Source organism: Esox lucius, chromosome 4 (assembly GCF_011004845.1).
Source record: "Esox lucius isolate fEsoLuc1 chromosome 4, fEsoLuc1.pri, whole genome shotgun sequence".
NCBI classification, from domain to species: domain Eukaryota; kingdom Metazoa; phylum Chordata; class Actinopteri; order Esociformes; family Esocidae; genus Esox; species Esox lucius.
Window position 1 is genome coordinate 9,114,178 of NC_047572.1, and position 20,692 is coordinate 9,134,869.

The following is a 20,692-nucleotide window of genomic DNA, read 5'->3' on the forward strand; positions in this document are numbered from 1 at the left end:
CCATGGCTCAGTATCTAGCCTTCTCAGAGCATCCACGTGAGAGCTAACAAACTCATTAACTATTCACATACAGACATTAATTGCAACTTAAAAAGCCACAGGTGTGGAAATTCACCTTTAATTGCCATTTGTACCTGTGTGTGTTACCTTGTGTATCTGTAACAAGGCCAAACATTCAAGGGTATGTAAACTTGCTCAGGGCTTTTTGGGTGATTTCTGTTATCTTTCTGATAAAATAAAAAGGAGCCAAACAACTATGTGATGATGAATGGCTGCATATGACCACTATACTTAAATAATTTTTTGCATGATCAGTCAGTCATTTTCAAAATCAGTTCCATAATTTTACAATTTCTGCCAGGGTATAAATTCTTATGAGCACAACTGTACTTTTGAATTTTGAATGCCAACAGCACATTTCAAAAAAGCTGTGACAAGGGTAACAAAAGACTGGAAAAGTTGTGTAATACAAAAAATAACCTGGTGAACATTTCACAACTAATTAGGTTAACAAGTCAGTAACATGATTGGATATACAGGTGCTGGTCATAAAATATGAATATCATCAAAAAGTTAATTTATTTCAGTAATTCCATTCAAAAAGTGAAACTTGTATAATGTATACATTCATTCCACACAGACTGATATATTTCAAGTGTTTATTTGCGATACGCCAAACCCAACAATGCAGAAGAGCTGAAGGCCACTATCAGAGCAACCTGGGCTCTCATAACACCTGAGCAGTGCCACAGACTGATCGACTCCATGCCACGCCGCATTGCTGCAGTAATTCAGGCAAAAGGAGCCCCAACTAAGTATTGAGTGCTGTACATGCTCATACTTTTCATGTTCATACTTTTCATTTGGCCAATATTTCTAAGATATTTATTTTTTATTGGTCTTAAGTCCATCCATCATCTTCCGCTTATCCGGGGCCGGGTCGCGGGGGCAGCAGTCTAAGCAGGGATGCCCAGACTTCCCTCTCCCCAGATACTTCCTCTAGCTCTTCCGGGGGGATACCGAGGCGTTCCCAGGCCAGCCGGGAGACATAGTCCCTCCAGCGTGTCCTAGGTCTTCCCCGGGGTCTCCTCCCGGTGGGACGGGACCGGAACACCTTCCCAGGAAGGCGGTCCGGAGGCATCCGAAACAGATGCCCAAGCCACCTCAGCTGACCCCTCTCGATGTGGATGAGCAGCGGCTCTACTCTGAGTTCCTCCCGCGTAACCAAGCTTCTCACCCTATCTCTAAGGGATCGCCCAGCCACCCTGCGGAGAAAGCTCATTTCAGCCGCCTGTATCCGGGATCTTGTCCTTTCGGTCATGACCCAAAGCTCATGACCATAGGTGAGAGTAGGAACGTAGATTGACTGGTAAATCGAGAGCTTCGCCTTGCGGCTCAGCTCTTTCTTCACCACGACAGACCGATACATCGACTGCATTACTGCAGAAGCTGCACCGATCCGTCTGTCAATCTCCCGTTCCATCCTTCCCTCACTCGTGAACAAGACCCCTAGATACTTAAACTCCTCCACTTGAGGCAGGCACTCTCCACCAACCTGAAGTGGGCAAGCCACCCTTTTCCGACTGAGGACCATGGCCTCGGATTTGGAGGTACTGATTTTCATCCCCACCGCTTCACACTCTGCTGCAAACCGTCCCAGTGCATGCTGAAGGTCCTGGTTAGAAGGGGCCAACACGACAACATCATCTGCAAAGAGCAGAGACGAAATTGTGTGGTCCCCAAACCTGAAACCCTCCGGCCCCTGGCTGCGCCTAGAAATTCTGTCCATATCTTAAGTGATATTCAAATTTTCTGAGATACTGAATTTCGGATTTTCATTAGTTGTCAGTTATAATCATCACATTTAAAATAAATATTTGTAATATGTCAGTCTGTGTGTAATGAATGAATATAATATACAAGTTTCACTTTTTGAATGGAATTACTAAAATAAATGAACTTTTAGATGATATTCAAATTTTATGACCTGCACCTGTACAGTGCATATAAAGTCTACACACCCCTGTTAAAATGCAAGGTTCTTCTGATGTAAAAGAATGAGACAAAGATAAATCATGTCAGACCTTTTTCCACCTTTAATGTGACTTATAACGTGAACACTTCAATTGAAAAACAAACTGAAATCTTTGAGAAAAAATTTAATAAAAAATCAGAATAACCTGGTTGCATAAGTGTTCACAACCTTAAACTAATACTTTGTTGAAGCACCTTTTGATTTTATAACACTGTCTTTTTGGGTAGGAGTTTATTAGCATGTCACACTCTTCTTTGCAAAAAGCGATTCAAATCTGTCAGATTGCGAGGACCGGTGCACTCCGGTGCACTGCCCTCTTTAGATCACCCCACAGATATTCAATTGGATTCAAGTCTGGTCTCTGGCTGAGCCATTCCAAAACATTCATCTTCTGGTGAAGCCATGCTTTTGTGGATTTGGATGTGTGCTTTTGGGTCGTTGTCGTGCTTAAAGGTGAACTTCATCTTCAGCTTTCTAACGGACGCCTGAAGGTTTTGTTGCAAAATTGCCTGGTATTTGGAACTGTTCATAATTCCCTCCACCCTGACTAAGGCCCCGGTTCCAGCTGAAGAAAGACACCCCCAAATCATGATGCTGGCACCACCATGCTTCACTGTGGGTATGGTGTTCTTTGGGTGATGTGCAGTGTTGTTTTTGCGCCAAACATACCTTTTGAAATGATGGCCAAAAAGTTAAACCTTGGTTTCATCAGACCATAACACATTTTCCCATGTGCTTTTGGATGACTTGGATGTTTGTTTTTGCAAACTGCAGCCAGGCTTGGATGTTTTTCTTTGTAAGAAAAGTCTTCCGTCTTGCCACCCTACCCCATAGCCCATTCATATGAAGATTATGGGAGATTGTTGTCACATGTACCACCCAGCCAGTACTTGCCAGAAATTCCTGCAGTTCCTTTAATGTTGCTGTAGGCCTCTTGGAAGCCTCCCTGACCAGTTTTCTTCTCATCTTTTCATCAATTTTGGAGGGACGTCCAGTTCTTGGTAATGTCTCTGTTGTGCCATATTTTCTCCACTTGCTGATGACTGTCTTCACTGTGTTCTATGGTATATCTAATGCTTTGGAAATGCTTTTGTACCATTCTTCTGACTGATATTTTTCAACAATGAGATCCCTCTGATGAAGCTCTCTGTGGACCATGGCTTTTGCTCTGAGATGCAACTAAGAAAATGGCAGGAAAGTCCTACTAGAACAGCTGAACTTTGTGATTAATCAGAGTCACTTTAAAGGATGGCAGGTGTGTAATGACTTCTATTTAACATGAGTTTGAATATGATTGGTTCATTCTGAACACAGCCACATCCCCAGTTATAAGAGGGTGTGCACACTTAGGCAACCAGGTTATTGTAAGGTTTTTATTTTTCATTTTTCCCCTTCGAAGATTTCAGTTTGTTTTCAATTCAATTGTTCACATTATAAATCATGTCAGACCTTTTTCCACTTTTAATGTGATCTATCTTTGTCTCAATCCTTTACCTCACAAAAATCTGGCATTTTACCACGGGTGTGTAGACTTTTTTTATATCCACTGTAGAAAGAGCATCCCAGAAAGGATGAGTCTTTCAGAAGTAAAGATGGGAATGGGTTCACCACTCTGTGAAAGACTGCGCAGGCAAATAGTTCAACAATTCTAGAATAGCGTTTCTCAACGTAAAAGTTTGGGGATCTCGATCTACGGTACATAATTTAATTTAAAGATTCAGAGAATCCGGATAAATCTCTGTATATTGAGGGACAGGGGCTCAGGAACACTTCTGAAAACCATTGTCTGTGAACACAGTACGTGCAACCACAAATGCACGTTAAAACTACCACGCAAAGAAGAAACCAGATATAAACAAGATCCAGAAACACTGCTGCATTCTCTGGGCCTGAGCCCATTTAAGATTGACTGAGGTGAAGTGGAAAACTGTCCTGTGGTCTGAAAAATCTAAATTTGAAATAATGTTTGGGAATCATGGACACATTGCACACCAGGCTAAAAAGAAAAGGGACCACCTGGCTTGTTTTCAGTGCACAGTTTAAAAGCCAACATCCGTGATAGTATGGGGGTGCATTAGTGCACATGGCGTGGGTGACTTGCAAATCTGTGAAGGCACCATTAATTCTGAACTATATATACAGGTATGGGAGGAACATATGCTCCATCCAGACAACGTCTTTTTCAGGGAAGACCTTGCTTATTTCAGCAAGACAATGCCAAACCGCATACTCTACGTATTACAACAGCATGGCTCTGTAGTAAAAGAGTTTGAGTGCTAAACTGGCCTGCCTGCCTTCCATATCTGTCACCCATTGAAAACATTTGGTGAATTATGAAAAGGAAAATACACCAAAGGAGACCCTGAACAGTTGAGCAGCTAAAATCTTGTATTAAGCAAGAATGGGAAATATTTCACTTTCAAAACTACATCAGTTGGTCTCCAAATGCTTACAGTGTTGTTAAAAGAAGAGGAGATGCAATGCAGTAATAAACATGCTCCTGTCTCAACTTTTTTGCAACATGATGCTGGCATCAAATTAAACAATAACATTGTACCTGTGTTTAACATTTGATATGTTGTCTTTGAACTATTTTTAATTAAACAAGGATTATGCATTCTGTTTTTATTAGCATTTTACGCAGCGTCACAATTTTTTGGAAACAGGGTTGTTTTATGAAACCAAAATCAAAGAGAGAAGTATTAATGTTTTTTTTGTAAATGTATTTAATACTTCCACTTGATTTTTGTACATTTTCACCCCAAACTCTTATTAGCGAACTGCACCCAGATTAATTTTATTATTATTGTATACTAATTTGCTTCAGAATTATTAAAACATTAAACATATTGTTGTAGTCCATTTATAATATCCTGTGTGTGTTAAGTGAACTCCTAAGACAACCGCCGTGGAGACACTTGGCTTACAACCTGAGGGTTCTGTATTACATTTTTTCTTAAAGGAAATTCATTTATTAATTTATTTGTTTATTTAAAAAAATTTAACCAACATTGGGTCTTTGTCTGGCTTGCTCTTTTTTTTTTTTACTCTCCTGCTTTCTCCTACCTACATGAAAATCGTTAGATTTATGATTATCAGGAGATTTAGCTTATAATATTACTCCCTCTATCATTAAACAAAACGCTTGTCCTCCTTCCCTCTCTCTATCTTTCTGTCTAAGGTTGTTGAGCTCCATCAAACCTGGCTTGGTGAAGAAAATCAACAGATTACCCACTCCGATTGCTGGCCTGGTGAGTGACCCATCCCTCTCCTTCCGTCTCTGTCTTCTCCACCCTCCCATCATCCCACCCCATCCTCCTACTGTACATCTAGCTGTTTCCTGACAATAGACAGTCTGTTCGACACAGAGAAACGAGAAAGAAACACTGTATGAATTCCCAGACTATAAGAGGACAGTTCTTCCAAAGCTCTGTCTGTCAAACAGCTGGGAACAATGAAAGGGTGCAAACCTCCTGCAGCAGTATTCAATTAGCAGCTCAGCATGTGTCCGTGGCCCACACTTATGTGTACTTGTAGGGACCAGATTTCCCCACAGAGATTGAAAAACTGAAACGTCCATTCCTCAAGGTTTTCTGGCAGGTCCCCACTTGGGGAAAGGCAGTTCCTGACTCAGGGGTTAAGTTTTGGGAAAAACTGGCACTTGAGCATGGTGTTACAGTTGGGGGTACTTTCATGTTTTGGCATTACTGGTTAAAGTTATGGTTAGATGTATGGCAGGGTTATGTTTAAGCATAAAGGTTAGGTTTAGGGTAATGGTAAGGTTTAGGGCTAGGGAATAGGGAACATTGTTTTTTCCCCACAAGGATGGAAAAATAAATGTGTGTTTGTCTTTCTCCATAGTGTACATACAGTTGTACTTCAGTATGCCAGAAGACAGAGGGGGTGTGACCCTTCTAACCAGTGAGAAAAAAAGTCTTCCCACAACTAATTGCAGCATGTCTTTCATGAAGCTTGTGGAAATGGTATTTCCAGCTCCTCATGTACAGTCCAATATCAAAGGAGAAGAGAGGACACAAACTTAAAGGGAGCTGCCTCATTTTTTGATTTTAAGCATTCCGTGGAGTGCATCACTCGCTGTCTCGCTCTCCCTCTCAAAGCATTTTCCCTCTCCTTTCAGTTTCTCTGTTCTTCTCTTGTTCTTTCTCTGCTTTTTAATCTTTCAGCTTTATTCCTTTTCAGTTCTCTCCTTTTTCAGCTCTCTTTCAGTTCTCTTTGTTCAGCTCTCTTCTTCCTCAGCTCTCTCCTTTAGTTTGTCTGCTTTGATTCAGTGAGTGAAGGAAAAACTGGAAAAACCAGACATTCTAGCACGGGGCTGTGGTCAGTTCTAAACAATAAAACGATCATGCTGAATACGCAGGGACACGAGACCAATCTGGCAATTTAGTGGTGTTCATTTTTCAATTCAATATCTTATGCGTTAGTGGCCTTTAACATTATCAAACTGTATTTCATGAAAGAGAACTGTATTTTATTATAATGCATATAAACTTGACTAGATGTCATTATGATCCTTCCCAAATTGACTTACTATTGTGAAATACAAGCCTTGGTCTTTCATGATAAACCAATAACGGGTCTTGCATGGACAAGCACCCTCCTTCAGGATGAAGGCCTGGGAATAAAAACAAGTCTGTCTTTGAAAGTTAATAAAGAGGCGAAGAGGTGAAAGGTCACCCTGTGCACTTCCCCCATTACATTGGTCTTTTACAGAACAGTAGCTTGGACCTTCTAATGTATCCACCTCGTGTTGTCTCAGAGGGCGTTGCTCGATATGCCCCTAAGCCTCCGGTCACTCCAGCCTTCCGCTCTCCCTCCCCTCTCATGATATCAATAGTGTTCCTGTTGTTCCCTCAAGGGGGAGAACTTAACCAGAGTTCCTTGGGCTACACAAATTATGAGCAGTGTTTATTGGCTGCTTTGCCTCCATCGTGAATTTCCCTAAGTACAGATCTATCAACTTGTCCCTCTCAAATCATTACAGTGTCAGAATGCAAAGCTGACCCAAGACCAGTGTCTGGTTTACTTCATCTTAATCTCCCAGCTCCATGTGGCTCGATCCCATTGTCTCTGGTCTTTGTATTGGACTCTGCTTGCAGTTTGAAGGCTGTAGGAAAGAATGCAGAAGTTATGAAGAATGGCAATGAAGAGGCTCACAAAGACAATGATGGGTAGAGTAGATGATGAAAGGATGAGAGGACAGCTCAACTGGTGAAAAGGAGAGAAGGAAATTGGAGATGTTGAGTGTGCCATTGAGAGAAAGCAGTTGGATGAGAGCGAGGCCCCAGAGAGTGAATTTAAAGTACATCATTGGCTAGGAGCAGCAGTCTTAGGCTTCAGCTGGACTGTTTTGAAGGAAGTTTGGTTTGGCCTGGCGTCTCTTCTCTCTCCGTCCTCTCTTATCAAGCGGCGTCTCTAATTGCCGCCAAACAAGCCTCCTCTGCATTTTAACGAACGCTGGCAATTAAACCCTGGATTCTTCCATTTTTTTTATATACAATACAATGGAATATTATACATTTGCAAAGTGAAAGAGCTACTTTGCCGTCCAATGTTCACCAGTTAAATATTTAGTTTTCTGTCTTTGCCACGCCAGTCAACTTTTTGTATTTATTTAAGAAAAGAAGGAGACAAGGTTCAGGGTTTCAATCTAGCTGCATTTCCGGCAGCCGCCCGCTACATCTGCATTGCACCAGTGGCCCAAAAAAAAGGCTGGAAAGTTCTGGGAACCTTACAGGGGCAGCAAGCAGGTTCAGCCCCGCATCCGCCAGGCTGCATCCCATCTGGACCTCGTCTGGGCATTCATAAAGGGGCTCCTGGGGAACAGTCTGGTGGGAGAAAGCAAAAGATTTGGAGAGGATGAGGAGGAAGCACCCGAAGGCTAAGAGAGGGAAGGACACCAGCCAAGCTGCCCCGAACGCCGCTGGTCCCCAGAGAAACGGGCTGGGTGGGAGAGAGAACAGGACGGGGAAGAGGCCACCATAACGAAGCTAATCACTCTGAAATCGCCACGGGGAGGCAAGCTCCATTTCACAGCAGCTGGTCTTTTGAGTGTGATTACTCCCTCAAAGCCTTCCCTAACATTTCACGAGCAGAAAACACAAATATCACTGATAGATTTAGTCATTCTCGTCCTGCAGAGACCACTCACCAAGGTGCAAGAAACAGCATTTCCCCTTTAAGGGTCTAGGTGTGTCCTTCACTCCTTGCTCAGGACACGCTAATAAAGCCACATAGTGGTGTTACCTTGAACTCTCGTGCACTTGCGCACTCAGTGTTTTATGGCAAGGCCATACGACTGAATTCACCCGTTGAGTCTTTTGCAACTGAGAACCTTCAGTTGCCTGTTCTGGGTACCTGAGTTCGTGCAGCAGGTGTTTAAGTGCAGCTGTAAGTCTCACACACACGCACACTGGCCCGAGTGTGATTACGATGGCGATACAGGCATAAACAAGGGACGGGTCTTATCTCAGCCATCATAATGAAACACAGACCCGACTGTGTTGCCCCCCCTTCCTTCCCTTTCCTGTTACAGCTAATGGGAAAATGGCTCTCTGTGGAATTCACTGTTGTGTAATCAGGGTGGACGGGATGCATAACGAAGCGCTGAATATTTCACAGGTCAATTGGTGCCTCTGCTCCGGGTACCTTGGAAACTCAGTTTGAGCAAAAGCCTCACAAAAGCTCCGGACCACACCTGGCTAGCTGAGTGAGTGACTGGACCAGCTAGCTAGCTTAGTGGGTGACCGGACTGAGTAGCTGGCTGGTTGTTAGGTAGAGACCCGAATCCAATTCATAGGTCAAAAGTTTAAAAGGGGTTTCAGTGTTCCCAACTCAGAGACGGATAAACATTGGAGATGTGCATCCCACTGTGTAGCTGCAGAAACCTAGTCATGGTACTGCCTGGTAAATCACAACACTGTTTCGGTGTAATTATTGACAGCGACTCTGAGGTTGGAATCTGTAACAAGTTTGTGAGACACTCGACTCTCTTGGCTTAGTCTCAGTGCTCTAGGTGATGTTTCTGGGTTTTAATGGGTGAGATGCTGTTACCCCCTTCACACACACACACACACACACACACACACAAGCCTCTGGAATCCAGCAAGAAAAGTATTGGTTCAGCACCATAGTGGAGATTTCTACGTGTAATTCCAGTAACTTCAAGTAATTTCACAAGAACATTTACTATCTAATGCTTCATATTGCTTCATATAAATTTTGTGTGAATCTTCTTTTATTTGTTTTTCTGCTTTAGCATTTTGGGGGATATACTGTCTTATTTCCCCAAAAATGCTAAATTAAATTATGTGGATGTCTCTTTAAGGCACGCACGCGCACACACACACACACTACATCAGCACACTCGCAACTACACACACGTGGGTGTGCGCACACGCATGCCCACACACACACCCTTGTCTGTTTTACTATCCCGCTCACTACTCTTGACCCTGTCTGAACCTGTGCTAGAGCCTTGTTTGTTTATGTTTATGTATTGTTTTTGGCATCAGACAACTTGTTGTTTGAAGACTGACAAAACGAAGGAATTTTGTTGTTGGGTTTGAGGACGGCGGCTGTCAGTGATGGTGTGCTTAGGCCGTCCGGAGCTATTGTTTCAGTTTTTCTGTTTTTGTTTATCCTTTCTCGTCCTCCAGTTTCATTGCTCTCTTGAGTGGACAAGGTTAGCTAGTAGCTAGTTATGGGAAAATGCTGAGAATGATGCAACAGCTGGCACTCGTATGCCTTTGGGGCTCATGCTGTACTATTCCCTGACTGTTCTAAAGGTTGACTGACTTTAATGATGTTGCCACGAGCAGTACCACAGATATTGCAGTGATCGCAATGCTTTTTTTGAGCGTCTTTTCTCTCAAGAGTCACACAACTGCCACTATCCACTGAAGGGGAGCCCCCTCTCTGGCTCTGGAGATTGACATACTGTCTGCCTTGTGCTTTGTTGTCTTTTAAGCCATCGTATCCCCTCATTGGCTCTTTAGCACCACTTTTACAACTGCTGGCTAATGTATAGCAGAACCCTGAAGTGCACCTTATACAACATACTTATTGATCAACTGATTGATTAGTCCATTAGTTAAAAGTACATTAGTAATTGTAATTAGTATGTGTAACCCAACTGTTTCTCACAGTTGTAAATTTCACAATGTCTCCACGGTGTCCAACAAAAAAAATAAACTGTTGTTTTCAAATCCCTCTTGTGCCAGACCTCTGTGGTCTAAGTGTTATTTTTAACTGGAATCTGCTGGACATTACTAGATTCGTTTGGCCATCTCCCTTCTGTATTTAAATGGTCTTGACCTTAATCCTTTCCATCCTTTTCATCGCCAACCCCACCCCCCCACGACATTACATTCAGCCATCCCTACAGCAGACTTTTAATCTGGAACGGCATCCAATGCAACTCAGCTGTGGTTCATAGTTTCTGGTTAATGATAGGCCTACTATATTTACTTAATTGCCATCAATGATTGGCGAGTCTTTTGCCAACTCAATGCACATTTTTAATGGCTGTTGCATAGCCAGTCGGACAAATAGCAAAAAGATTGTAATTTTCTTGGTTTTGTCTTGTACTGTGCTTGAAGATCATTCTTGGATTTCAGAATGGACATACATTTTAGGATTTTGGTTGTGGGTGGGTGTGTTTATGGGCGGGTGGATGGGTGGGCATTTAAAGGGACAGAGAATAGAGGTAAAAGAGCCTGGGAACCAGAGAGGAGTAGGAGACAGGAGCCCTAACAGGGTCAGGTTGCACCAACAGAAACAAAAGCCACCTGGCACGCTCTTTATAGGAGCGAGGGACAGGGGAAGAAGGAAACCGAGAGAGTGAAAGAGACACATAGATACGGGGGGAAATACTGACGAGGGAAATTCTGTGAGCTCAAATCGGACGGAAAACAAGTTTGAGACCGGGGAGAATGAGTGTAAGGTTAACTTGAGGAGGGAATCGGTTGAGAGAAGGCGAGTTGTTCAACGAGCAGAACGCTACGGACAAACAGCCTTGGGATCATATTCCTGCCTTTGAGGGAACTGTGTTTTCTACTTTTCTGAGGTACTGTATGTCGGTGTGCATTCATGTTTCACAGGAGGCTGGTTGTGGGGACGACAGCTCATATTAATGGCTGGAATGGAGTGGTATGAATCACATGAAAACAACGAGTTGGGGTGTTTTTTATAAGGTTCCATCCATTCCATTGCAGCCATTACATTCAACCGATTACATTCCTCCCCAATTATGTTGCCACCAGCTGCCTATGGGGCGTTAGCACGTATGAGCGCATGCAGCGGGCACTTCAACAAGAGGATTGACCGACGTCAAAGTGGTTGTCTTGTCTCTCCATCCAGGACAACCTGAGTGTCTTCCTGCGTGGCTGTGAGGAGCTGGGGCTGAAGGGCTCGCAGTTGTTTGACCCTGGGGACCTGCAGGTCGCGTCCACACGCCCAAACGCCAAGTAAGACACCCCACACCCGCCTGTCTGTCCCTCTGTCAGCTTGTCTGTCTGCCTGCAAGTCTACATTTACATTCTGTTTACAATGCTAATAAATTTAAAGGCATCTGTTTTTTCATTAGCAGTTGTCACAAAAATTCTTCCACCCAGACTAAGCTCTCAAAGAGCAAGCAATCAGAAGTTTGAATAGGGAGGTAAGTAGGGAACGGAAACCCAAAGGGGAGCTGAGCTCCGGTCGGTGGCCCGTACTGCTCTGGCTGTGCCGGGAGGAGATTATAACAGTACACTAAGGCCACTTTGTTTCTAAAGATATTCAAAAATTTCATTTGGAACTGGTGGGCTGTGGCCAGAGACACCAACACATCCAGGTAGACTTTAGACTGGTTCAGGTACAACATTTAAAAAGGAGCGTTTCTGAGTACATCTCTTATCTACATGTCAGCACGAAAAATCAAAAAGAAATTATCGTTTCAGTTCTTGGAATACCACATCACTCTCCGGTATGCACCGGTGACAAAGCAGTATCGGTTGGGCACAACTAGTCATTGTCCAAACGACTGGAGGCTACAATTGGAGAGCGTGATGTCGTAGCTGTTATTCATGGACTCATGTTGCCCAGCAACTGTCCCTATGCCAGGACTGCTTTGTCAGTCAGTTATTAAAAAGACATAGAAATGTTTGTATTCACTGTTGCTTTTTAATATAATATTCTTACAGAAAGTTTTCAGAACCCTTCCCTTTTTCCACAGTTTAACGTTACATCATTACGTTACAAGCGTTTTTTTTTTCTTGTGAATCTACACACCATACCCAATAGTGACCAAAAAGAATGAACCCTAGATTTTTTTGGCAATTGTATACAAAAAAAAACCCACCAGAAATATCTAATTTACATGTGTATTCAGACCCTTTGCCCTGACGCTTGGAACTGAGCTCAGATGCATCCTGTTTCCATTGATAATACTTTAGGTGTTTTTTTACAACTTGATTTGAGCCCACATTGATTCTATTGATTGGACATAGTTTGTAAAGGGACACACCTGTCTATATATGGTCCCACAGTTGACAGTGCATGTCAGAGCAACAACCAAGACAGGATTGTGCCGTAGCACAGATGGAAGGTTACCAAAGGAATTCTGCAGCATTGAAGGTCCCCAAGAACACAGTGGCCTCGATCATTCATAAATGGAAGAAGTTTGGAACACATACAAATTCCTAGAATTGACACCCCGGCCAAACCAAATGGTCAAGGGCCTTTCATCTTGGCGGTAGGGCATTGGGAAGTGTTGGTGGTTCCCTAGGCAGAGGCCCTAGCCACTAGACCACCTTGCTGCCGGAATAAGCTGTGACCTAGGAAAAAGCTAAACAATGACCGCCAATACAACAACACTCAGCACAAGACAACAGTTAACTCATGTCACCTGTGGTTAATTATCTCTTCACCATGTACCCCTCTACTGGGTAAGTTGTCCGCAGGATTCCCTTCCCTCAAATGTGGGGAGAGTCTAGGGGTCTAAATACTTGTACGATAGAACCGTGTTTTTTTCTCCCCACTCGCTTTGGCAATATTAACAAAGTTTTACCATGCAAATGAAGCCCTTTAAATTGTAATGTAACAGGCAGAGAGACATGGAGAGAAACAGATATACAGAGAGATAGATGGAGAAAGAGACCGATGAGTAGAGAAATAATGCAAAAGGGAGTGAGCGAGAAGAATAGTGACAGGACAATGTGAAACAAAACTGGTCCCATGATTTGCTTCAATGGTTCTGTTGTGACATGATTCCTTGAACAGTGCAGTTGTAGCTTTAAGGAATACCATTTGATTTCCTTACTCACTAGTCTTGCATGCATGCATGACTGTCTGGCTTGCAGGTGCTTCTATGCTTGCTAGTGTGTGCGTGTGCGTTAGCGCTGCGTGTGCGTTAGGATGAAATATGTCCCCTGTACCATCAGTTGATGGAAACAGATCCATTCACAAGATAAATTACAGGTTGAAAGAGAATGTTTGAGGGAGAGTGATGGAGAGATTTGCTTTGGCAATGTAGACACCATTTCCATGTCAATAAAGACATTTGAGATGCAATTGAAATGAGAGGGAGGGTGGTGGGTGGGAGAGACAGACAGACATGGAGAGAGACAGACAGGCAGACAGATGAGAGTGAGGGAAAAAGAGAGTAATGAATGGAGAACGAAAGAGTTACAACTAGAGAGAAACAGAGCGAGGCGTATTGACAGGCTGCAATCTCACAGTCGAGTCTGTGCTGCCTGCTTTCTGTGGAAGGATTAAGATGTGGTAAGCAAGGTAATGTGGCAGGGACAACAGACCAGTTTCTCTTTTTGCCTAGTCAAGCAAGAGGATGGTAAGAAAGGGAGGAAGATGAAATGACACAGGGACCTTGTGTTGGAGGAGAGGGAGGGGGAGGAGTAGAGGGAGGAGTGGAAACTGAGACGCCCTCTGACGTGCCCTGCTGGCTTCTTGGTTTTGCCTCTATTTTTCCTTTCTTTTCAATATCCTTCACTCACACACTCACACACACACACACACACACACTCACACACTCACACTCACTCACACACTCACACACTCACTCACTCACACACTCACACACTCACTCACTCACTCACTCACTCACACACACACACACACACACACACACACACACAGTACTCCCCCTTCCTCCTCTCTGCTGAATCAGATATTAGTAATTGGTTGCCAACCAATAAATCTGTTGCTCCCAGGGGGAGGTGTGTACAATGTGAAAAGGATCACATTTACATGTCTCTATCGAAAGCTGGCAGAAATGAGAACAAACCGAAATCTTCCAAATCTCGTGCCTAAGAGCAGGGCTGCTCAATCCTGTTCCTGGAGAGTTACCACTCTCTAGGCTTTCTTTCCAACCCTAATTTTGCCCACCTGATTCTAATAATGAGCTGGATGAAAAGCTAAGTCAGGTTAGTCACAACTGGAGTTGGACAGAAAACCCACAAGATGGTTGATCTCCAGGACCAGGACTGAACAGCCCTGATCTAGAGCCTTTTTTTAAAAACTAATTGGTGATATTGATCGTCAATAGCTTTTGAAACCAAACAAGGGCCCAGCCTGGGTTGGGAGTAATGTTGGATCAACAAATCACCACAGAACCCCAAAACAAGTGTGCTTTGATCCATATGGCATATGGATTGCCCAGTCTACATATTCCCTTGGCACCTGTCCCAAGAGCAACCAGTATTGTTCCTAGTGTATTGACTACCGGACCATGCTCAGTTGGCCCGTTCAACCCGCACACTGTCCCCTAGAGGTTGCTGATGGGAATGTGTTCTCACCCTTTTTAATGAGTATTTCACGTAACTTAACACCCCACACATGCATCCCCCCCACCACTATTTCCATTGGTGAACTAATGCTTGCGATTGATCATTTATTTCGCTGCATTCTGTACTGACTATATTGAGAGCTACTTTGTTCAGCAAGGCATACTACTGAGTTTTGTGGCCGTCCCACCTAGGTATCTTTAGGTGTATGCACTAACTGTAATTTGCTAAATGATTTCAATGAAAAAATGTCAATGTAACCGTCATGTGAAAGTAAGTTGTGAACAGACACATTGTCTGAAAGTGTGTAATTTCTCACATGAAAACGCTTCCACCTACCAGCAATCTGGACATGAGTCATTTCACTGACGGTTCGGTAATAACCTCACTCACGCCAGTACTTTCAAATCACTTTTAACCCCTTGATGACCTGTAAAGGTCATTACAACAGGGAACAGTGTGTGGCTGCTGCACGGGCCCACAGGGTTGACCTATGACCTCTGCTGAAGACTTACCTACACGTTCATGCGGGAACGTGTAAACAACAAAAACGGAGGCTCACTCACGCACACTCATGTAGGTTTTAATATCAAGATGAGGACCTGCAATTTAGTACCATTAAAATGAACTAATATTCCTACCCTTCAAAGCCTTTTGTCAAACCGAAGACTGGACATGATTGTCCTTAATGAAAACCTCACTAAGATAGTAAATCAGTAACACACTGTGTCTCTCTCACACAAACTTACAGACATACATCTACACACATCTATGTCTGTCTCTCCCCTCCCCTGCATCAGTGCGTAAGAGAAAGAAAATGAAATACATTTGTGTGATAGAGTGATTGAAGTGCACTCTCATCTCTCTTTGCCCGTAGCCTCTTGAACATAACAACATCCAAACAAGATTCGGGCTGCATCAGTCAGAATAGAGTTTGAAGATCAAACACCAGTATTTTCTCTTTTGCAACCACTCTCTCTCCCCTCCTCCCGCTCTGCCTCATTCTCTCTGCCGCGCCTTCCTCCCGCCCACCCGCCTTTCCTCTTCCCTGTCCTCCCTCCCTCTTAGTCCAGACGGGTATTTCCACAACTTCATCTGTATGCCGTTCCGTAACGACAGCGTCGCTTCTGTGGATTTATTTCTGTGCAAGCAAAGAATGCTCATTTCACTGTGACCCGTGTGTTCATCCCTCCTGGTCTCTCTTCACAGGTTCGCAGACTGCAGCAGGAAGCTGAAGAATGTAAGTGGCACCTCTGTTTGCCTGTGCAGGAAATCTGGTACATTAACATTACGTATGTGTGCATGTCTGCTTCTCTCCTTGTTTTATCTTGTTTTGTCGTGTCTTCCTCTTCGTGTCTGTATGAGTCTCCGTCGTATCCCTCTCCTTCTGTTAGCCCATCCGCCGACCCTCCCTTGCTGTCAGTCTCTCATGTTCCTGCTGCTTTATATGGGGATAGCGTGGCGCTATTGCCACACTCTGCGGTGTGACAAATGTGATGTGTCCACCTGACCCGGCTTGCCACGGCGCACTGTATTCTGTCTCACATATGCAGCTGTTCTCCACATCTGTCCCAGACACTTTTTCAGCCGAAGGACACTGAAACGCCATGTTAGACTCACTCCACAGTGCATGAGAACATCCCGTGAAGTCACCCCAGCTGCAGAAGAAGCTAGCACAGCGCTACTGTGAAGTGTAGCCTTTTAAGCAAACTGCAGTGGCAGCAGCATTCAATAATATATATTTTTATTCAGACACAGAGGACCTTTCAAACTGGAAACAGTAGGTAGCTGACAGAGTATTTTGGGATTGTTTGAGAAACACCACTTGGATTTGGCTAGGATGGAATTGTTCTGGCCTCATGTGATGTTAAACTGCCACAGGAGTACAGTATCTGTTCTGTATGTCTTGGTTTCAGTTTCGGACTGCTGCTAAGTTATGTTGTGTGTGGGATTTCTGTCATTCAGCATATTCTTAACCAGTGTGACTGACTGTTGTAAATGCATGCGTTTTCCTACCTCTTTTCATGTACTGGCATACAGAACCTAGCGTTTCAAGGGTCTTGCCCTTCTGACTGAGCCACACAGGACCAGATGTCACGTGGTGTGTGTGGGTGGGTGGGTGGGTGCATGTGTTGGAGTGCACGTTTCAGTGAGTATGTCGTGTGCATGCCATTGTGTTTTTTTCTTTTCCCGTGAAACAAAGACGTTATTGTCTGATGTCGGAAGGAACTCATTTTGACAGGTTTAGAAAAATGTATCAGAGAAGACTAGCGTACAGAGAGCGTGACCTCAGAGCTTTTTAAGGTGTTGTAGCTTTAGGTCACGTTGTGTACATTGTCATTTTGACATGATGTTGACATGTTGTCACAAGGTTTTGCTACAGTAAATGTAGTTATGTATATTAGTAGGTTGTTAGTTAAAGGATAATTTTAAAGTTGTTCAACTTGTTCATCAGTTACTCACCCTGAAGGAAGTTTATGGGCCAAAATGGATTGTAAACCTACATGATTCTGTTGTCATTAAACAGTTATTACAAAGTTCAAATAACCTGGGATTTGTTTTCAAGGTCAGACCTTTCAACAGGAAAAAGATTTCAGATAAATGATCATGTCATCATAGTGCACCTTTTAATAATGAATCATCTGGAGTCAGTACTTTTCTTGCCAACAATCTAGCCATTCCTTTAATCTATAATCCATTTAATATCTGTGCAATTAAAAGGTATGCACGGGCTGCTGTCTTAGTGTAGGACATTTGTCAAGAGGTTGTGGATTTTAAATTGTACACCACAGTTGTAAAGCTACAGGGGAGATACAGTGCAGCATCTCTTTGCTGGCAGCTCATGCTGTCTTGCCCTCTAGATACACTGCACTATGTTAGGATAATAGATGTATATGGCTTGTAATAAAGCCTGGATCATGTGCACATCTGAAGAGTGTGCTTGTAATGTTTTCATTCCACAAACATTCCACAAAGCCCTCAGGACTAGATATTCAAATTGGTTTCATGACAGAAATCCCCCAGGGTTCCTATTCTATTTGAGGTTGATAGAGGAAAACAAAGCAGCAAATCGATCGGTTTCTCCTTGCCATGTGAAAGGGCATGTTTGATCTCCATACAGTCAGTGAAGACTGCTGAGTCCACAGAGTGAGGGGAGATGTATAGCGGCAATAGTAAACAAGCCTGTCGGATCTAAATTAGCATGCTAGCATAGTAAATTTACATTAATTACATTGTAATGGGAAGAGAGAAGGCTAGGTGTGTGTTAACATTGTGTGTGGGGATCAGGACAATGGGATGGTTTTGTCTTGTTTGTACAGCAACACCTAGCTGGCTAATTCCAGTGATATAGTTGAAAGTGGACCAAAAGGAACAGCACCTTATTGATGGAACTGTTCTCTTCCAGTGAGCAGAAACCTGTTGAATCAACATTGTTTCAGGGTAACTTGTCAACAGTGTGACATGCAATATACATTCCATAAAAACATAATAAAAAACTTGAACTCAAAGCAAAGGAAGTTTCAACCAGAGGATTGTTGTCCCAGTAACCAATTTGACCATAAACAAACCTTGTAAAAAATATTTGTAATTTGTACCCCTACAAAATCAGTTCCTCAATGTTACAATTAATGTTAGAAGAAAACACAGGCTGGTTATCACCCTCTATTGAAGAGTTTATCTACATGCAGCAACCATTGTTAGAGAACCTCTTAACTAGGATTTTTATCTCTATTACCACATTTTGTTGTGAGACGAACTCCATTGTTTCTTTTCCTGTAGGAATTCTGTTGTACTTATGCAATTGCATTTCACTAATTTAGCCAATGCTTTCATTCAAAGCAACTTATATGAGCAACTACTGCAATTCTCAAGGGCCCAACTGAGCATGCTAAGACATTGTAAGTTCAGCTATATTTTAGCTGTCTTTTTGAGTGGATAGGAGGCTAAAATCTCAAAGATTAATGCCTCAACCAAATATTTCAGAATTTTTCATGTTGAAATTACCTGAAGGTGTGTATGCGTAAACCACTTGGCAGATCTGCCAAACGATATGTGCAAAACGTGCCCAGTTTAATGAATATGCCAGCACTGTACTTATGTGTCCACAACATATGTCAGCATTAGCTTAAACTCTTATTCAAGCTTGCCAAATGTGCCTTCTGCGATTTGGTATATTTTTCTGGATAATTGAAAAAGGGGTCCTTTGAGCTCAGACAGTCTGACATTTGAAATGAACATTTGATTGCTCTCAGGAGGTGGAGAATGCTTATGTTGCTGTCCGTTAGCGTTAATGTTATGATGTCTACCGTAAAGGCTTTCAGGATCAGGAATATATTAGCTTTGCCAGCGTATCAACATAGGCCGATTTTGCATTGGAATTCTGCCAGATTTAGTCGACAAGTAAAACAGTTGGTTTTGTTCTGTATAAGACCACTCAGAATTTGTTTTGCTTGTTAGTGTTGCCAGAATGTTGGTCAGTGGTGTGGCTGGGTCATTTGCAAATGAACTGCCACTAAATATAACATGACAGTGAATGTAATGGCTTTTTTTGTCCTCTACTGTAATAATTCCTGCTTAGGTTCTAGTAACCATATATTGGCTGGGTCGGGCTGCCAACAGCTGCACCTCCTACAACGGGCCCACACTGGACCTGAAGGAGTTTGAAGGCCTGCTGTCACAGATGCGAAAGGTATGTACCGAGAAGAATGCAAGCGCGTGGCCATCGAGTCTTTGCTAGCAGTTGTTGGCATCCTAGTTCTAGCAGTGTTGGGTGTTGTATTCCGGGAAGGGTGGTTTGCTAGCAGTTTTGTTGTTGCTGTAGTATTAGGAATATTAGGCCCTGTTGAACTAAAGCATATGTTGTCTTTGGCGAACATTAGGCTGTTATGATGCAAGCTTGCCTCAGGAGTTTTAACCACTCCTCTGGTGAGGCTCCTATACTCCTTCCCCTCGTCAGGGAGTCATCACTGGAAGAGAATGCGCTTTGTCTCGCCTCTCTCCCTCTGCGTCCAGCAATGATCTCAGGCCTTCCACCTGTCGTCCAAAGCCAATTTCTGTCATGCCTATGAACTTTTTACGGTCCCCCAGAGGCGGATAGAGATGTAGTTGCAGCCCCCCCCCCCCCCCCTTCCCCATACAGATTTCTCCCTTACCTCAATGGGATGTCTCTCCTGTGTTGTTCCTTAACTGAGAAATGTCCACCCGACCTAGAGCGCTTTCGCAGATGCTTTTGTGTTCCGCACTAGGGCCAGGGTAGCGGTGGCGTCAAATCGAGGGGGAAATTCAACACGTTCATGAAAATGCTGTCAAACGACAACACAGGATATTTAGGGAAAGTTCTTAAGCTGTTGTGATGGTTCCAGGCTCGAACGGTATTAACGTGATGTGGACGAAGACTATAGTCGATGGTTAACGTTGAGCCACTGCACCAGTTGCAAATCAGTAGTTGATGGTCAATTTGCGGCCTAAGGTGTAGACATGTACTGCTGCTGAGTGGGTTGGAATCCAGCCTACTGCTATTTCCTCCACATTTCTGGTCTCTGCCCATAGTGTGTCAATGCCTGCAGCTTTATCTTTCAAATGGCCAGTTAGTTCTCTACAGGTCAGTAGGCCCTCTGCAGGCTGGTCAGGGCAATGGTCAGCGCATTCCTAGAGTAGGATGAGGTGTATTAATTCTTGACTTAAACAAAAGTCTACATACACGTTAGCTCTGGGTCAACTGCTCTTTTCTGAGCTAAGGTTTCATCTTAGGGTTCACAGGATTGATTCAAATCAGTAAGGAAGCCCCCCCTGCCAGGACTGACACTCAAAGCAAAGCAAGCCATTGTACCCATACCATCACCACACCCCACCCCAAGAT

The 20,692-nt window shown here is 43.4% G+C and overlaps 1 protein-coding gene across 14 annotated transcripts in view; it reads left to right on the forward strand.

The window, feature by feature from the left end:
* The window catches only part of LOC105026045 (LIM and calponin homology domains-containing protein 1), a 101,447-nt gene that overhangs the window by 50,018 nt on the left and 30,737 nt on the right, over nt 1–20,692 (forward strand). For all 14 annotated transcript variants that reach the window (XR_002196601.2, XM_034291614.1, XM_020045212.3 and 11 more), the window contains exons 3-6: nt 5,217–5,286; nt 11,414–11,520; nt 16,042–16,072; nt 19,412–19,522. Coding sequence is in view for 13 of the 14 variants with exons in the window: in XM_034291614.1 (XP_034147505.1) it covers nt 5,217–5,286; nt 11,414–11,520; nt 16,042–16,072; nt 19,412–19,522 (319 nt within the window). In the remaining variant the exon portion in view is untranslated. The remainder of the gene's footprint in view (nt 1–5,216; nt 5,287–11,413; nt 11,521–16,041; nt 16,073–19,411; nt 19,523–20,692) is intronic.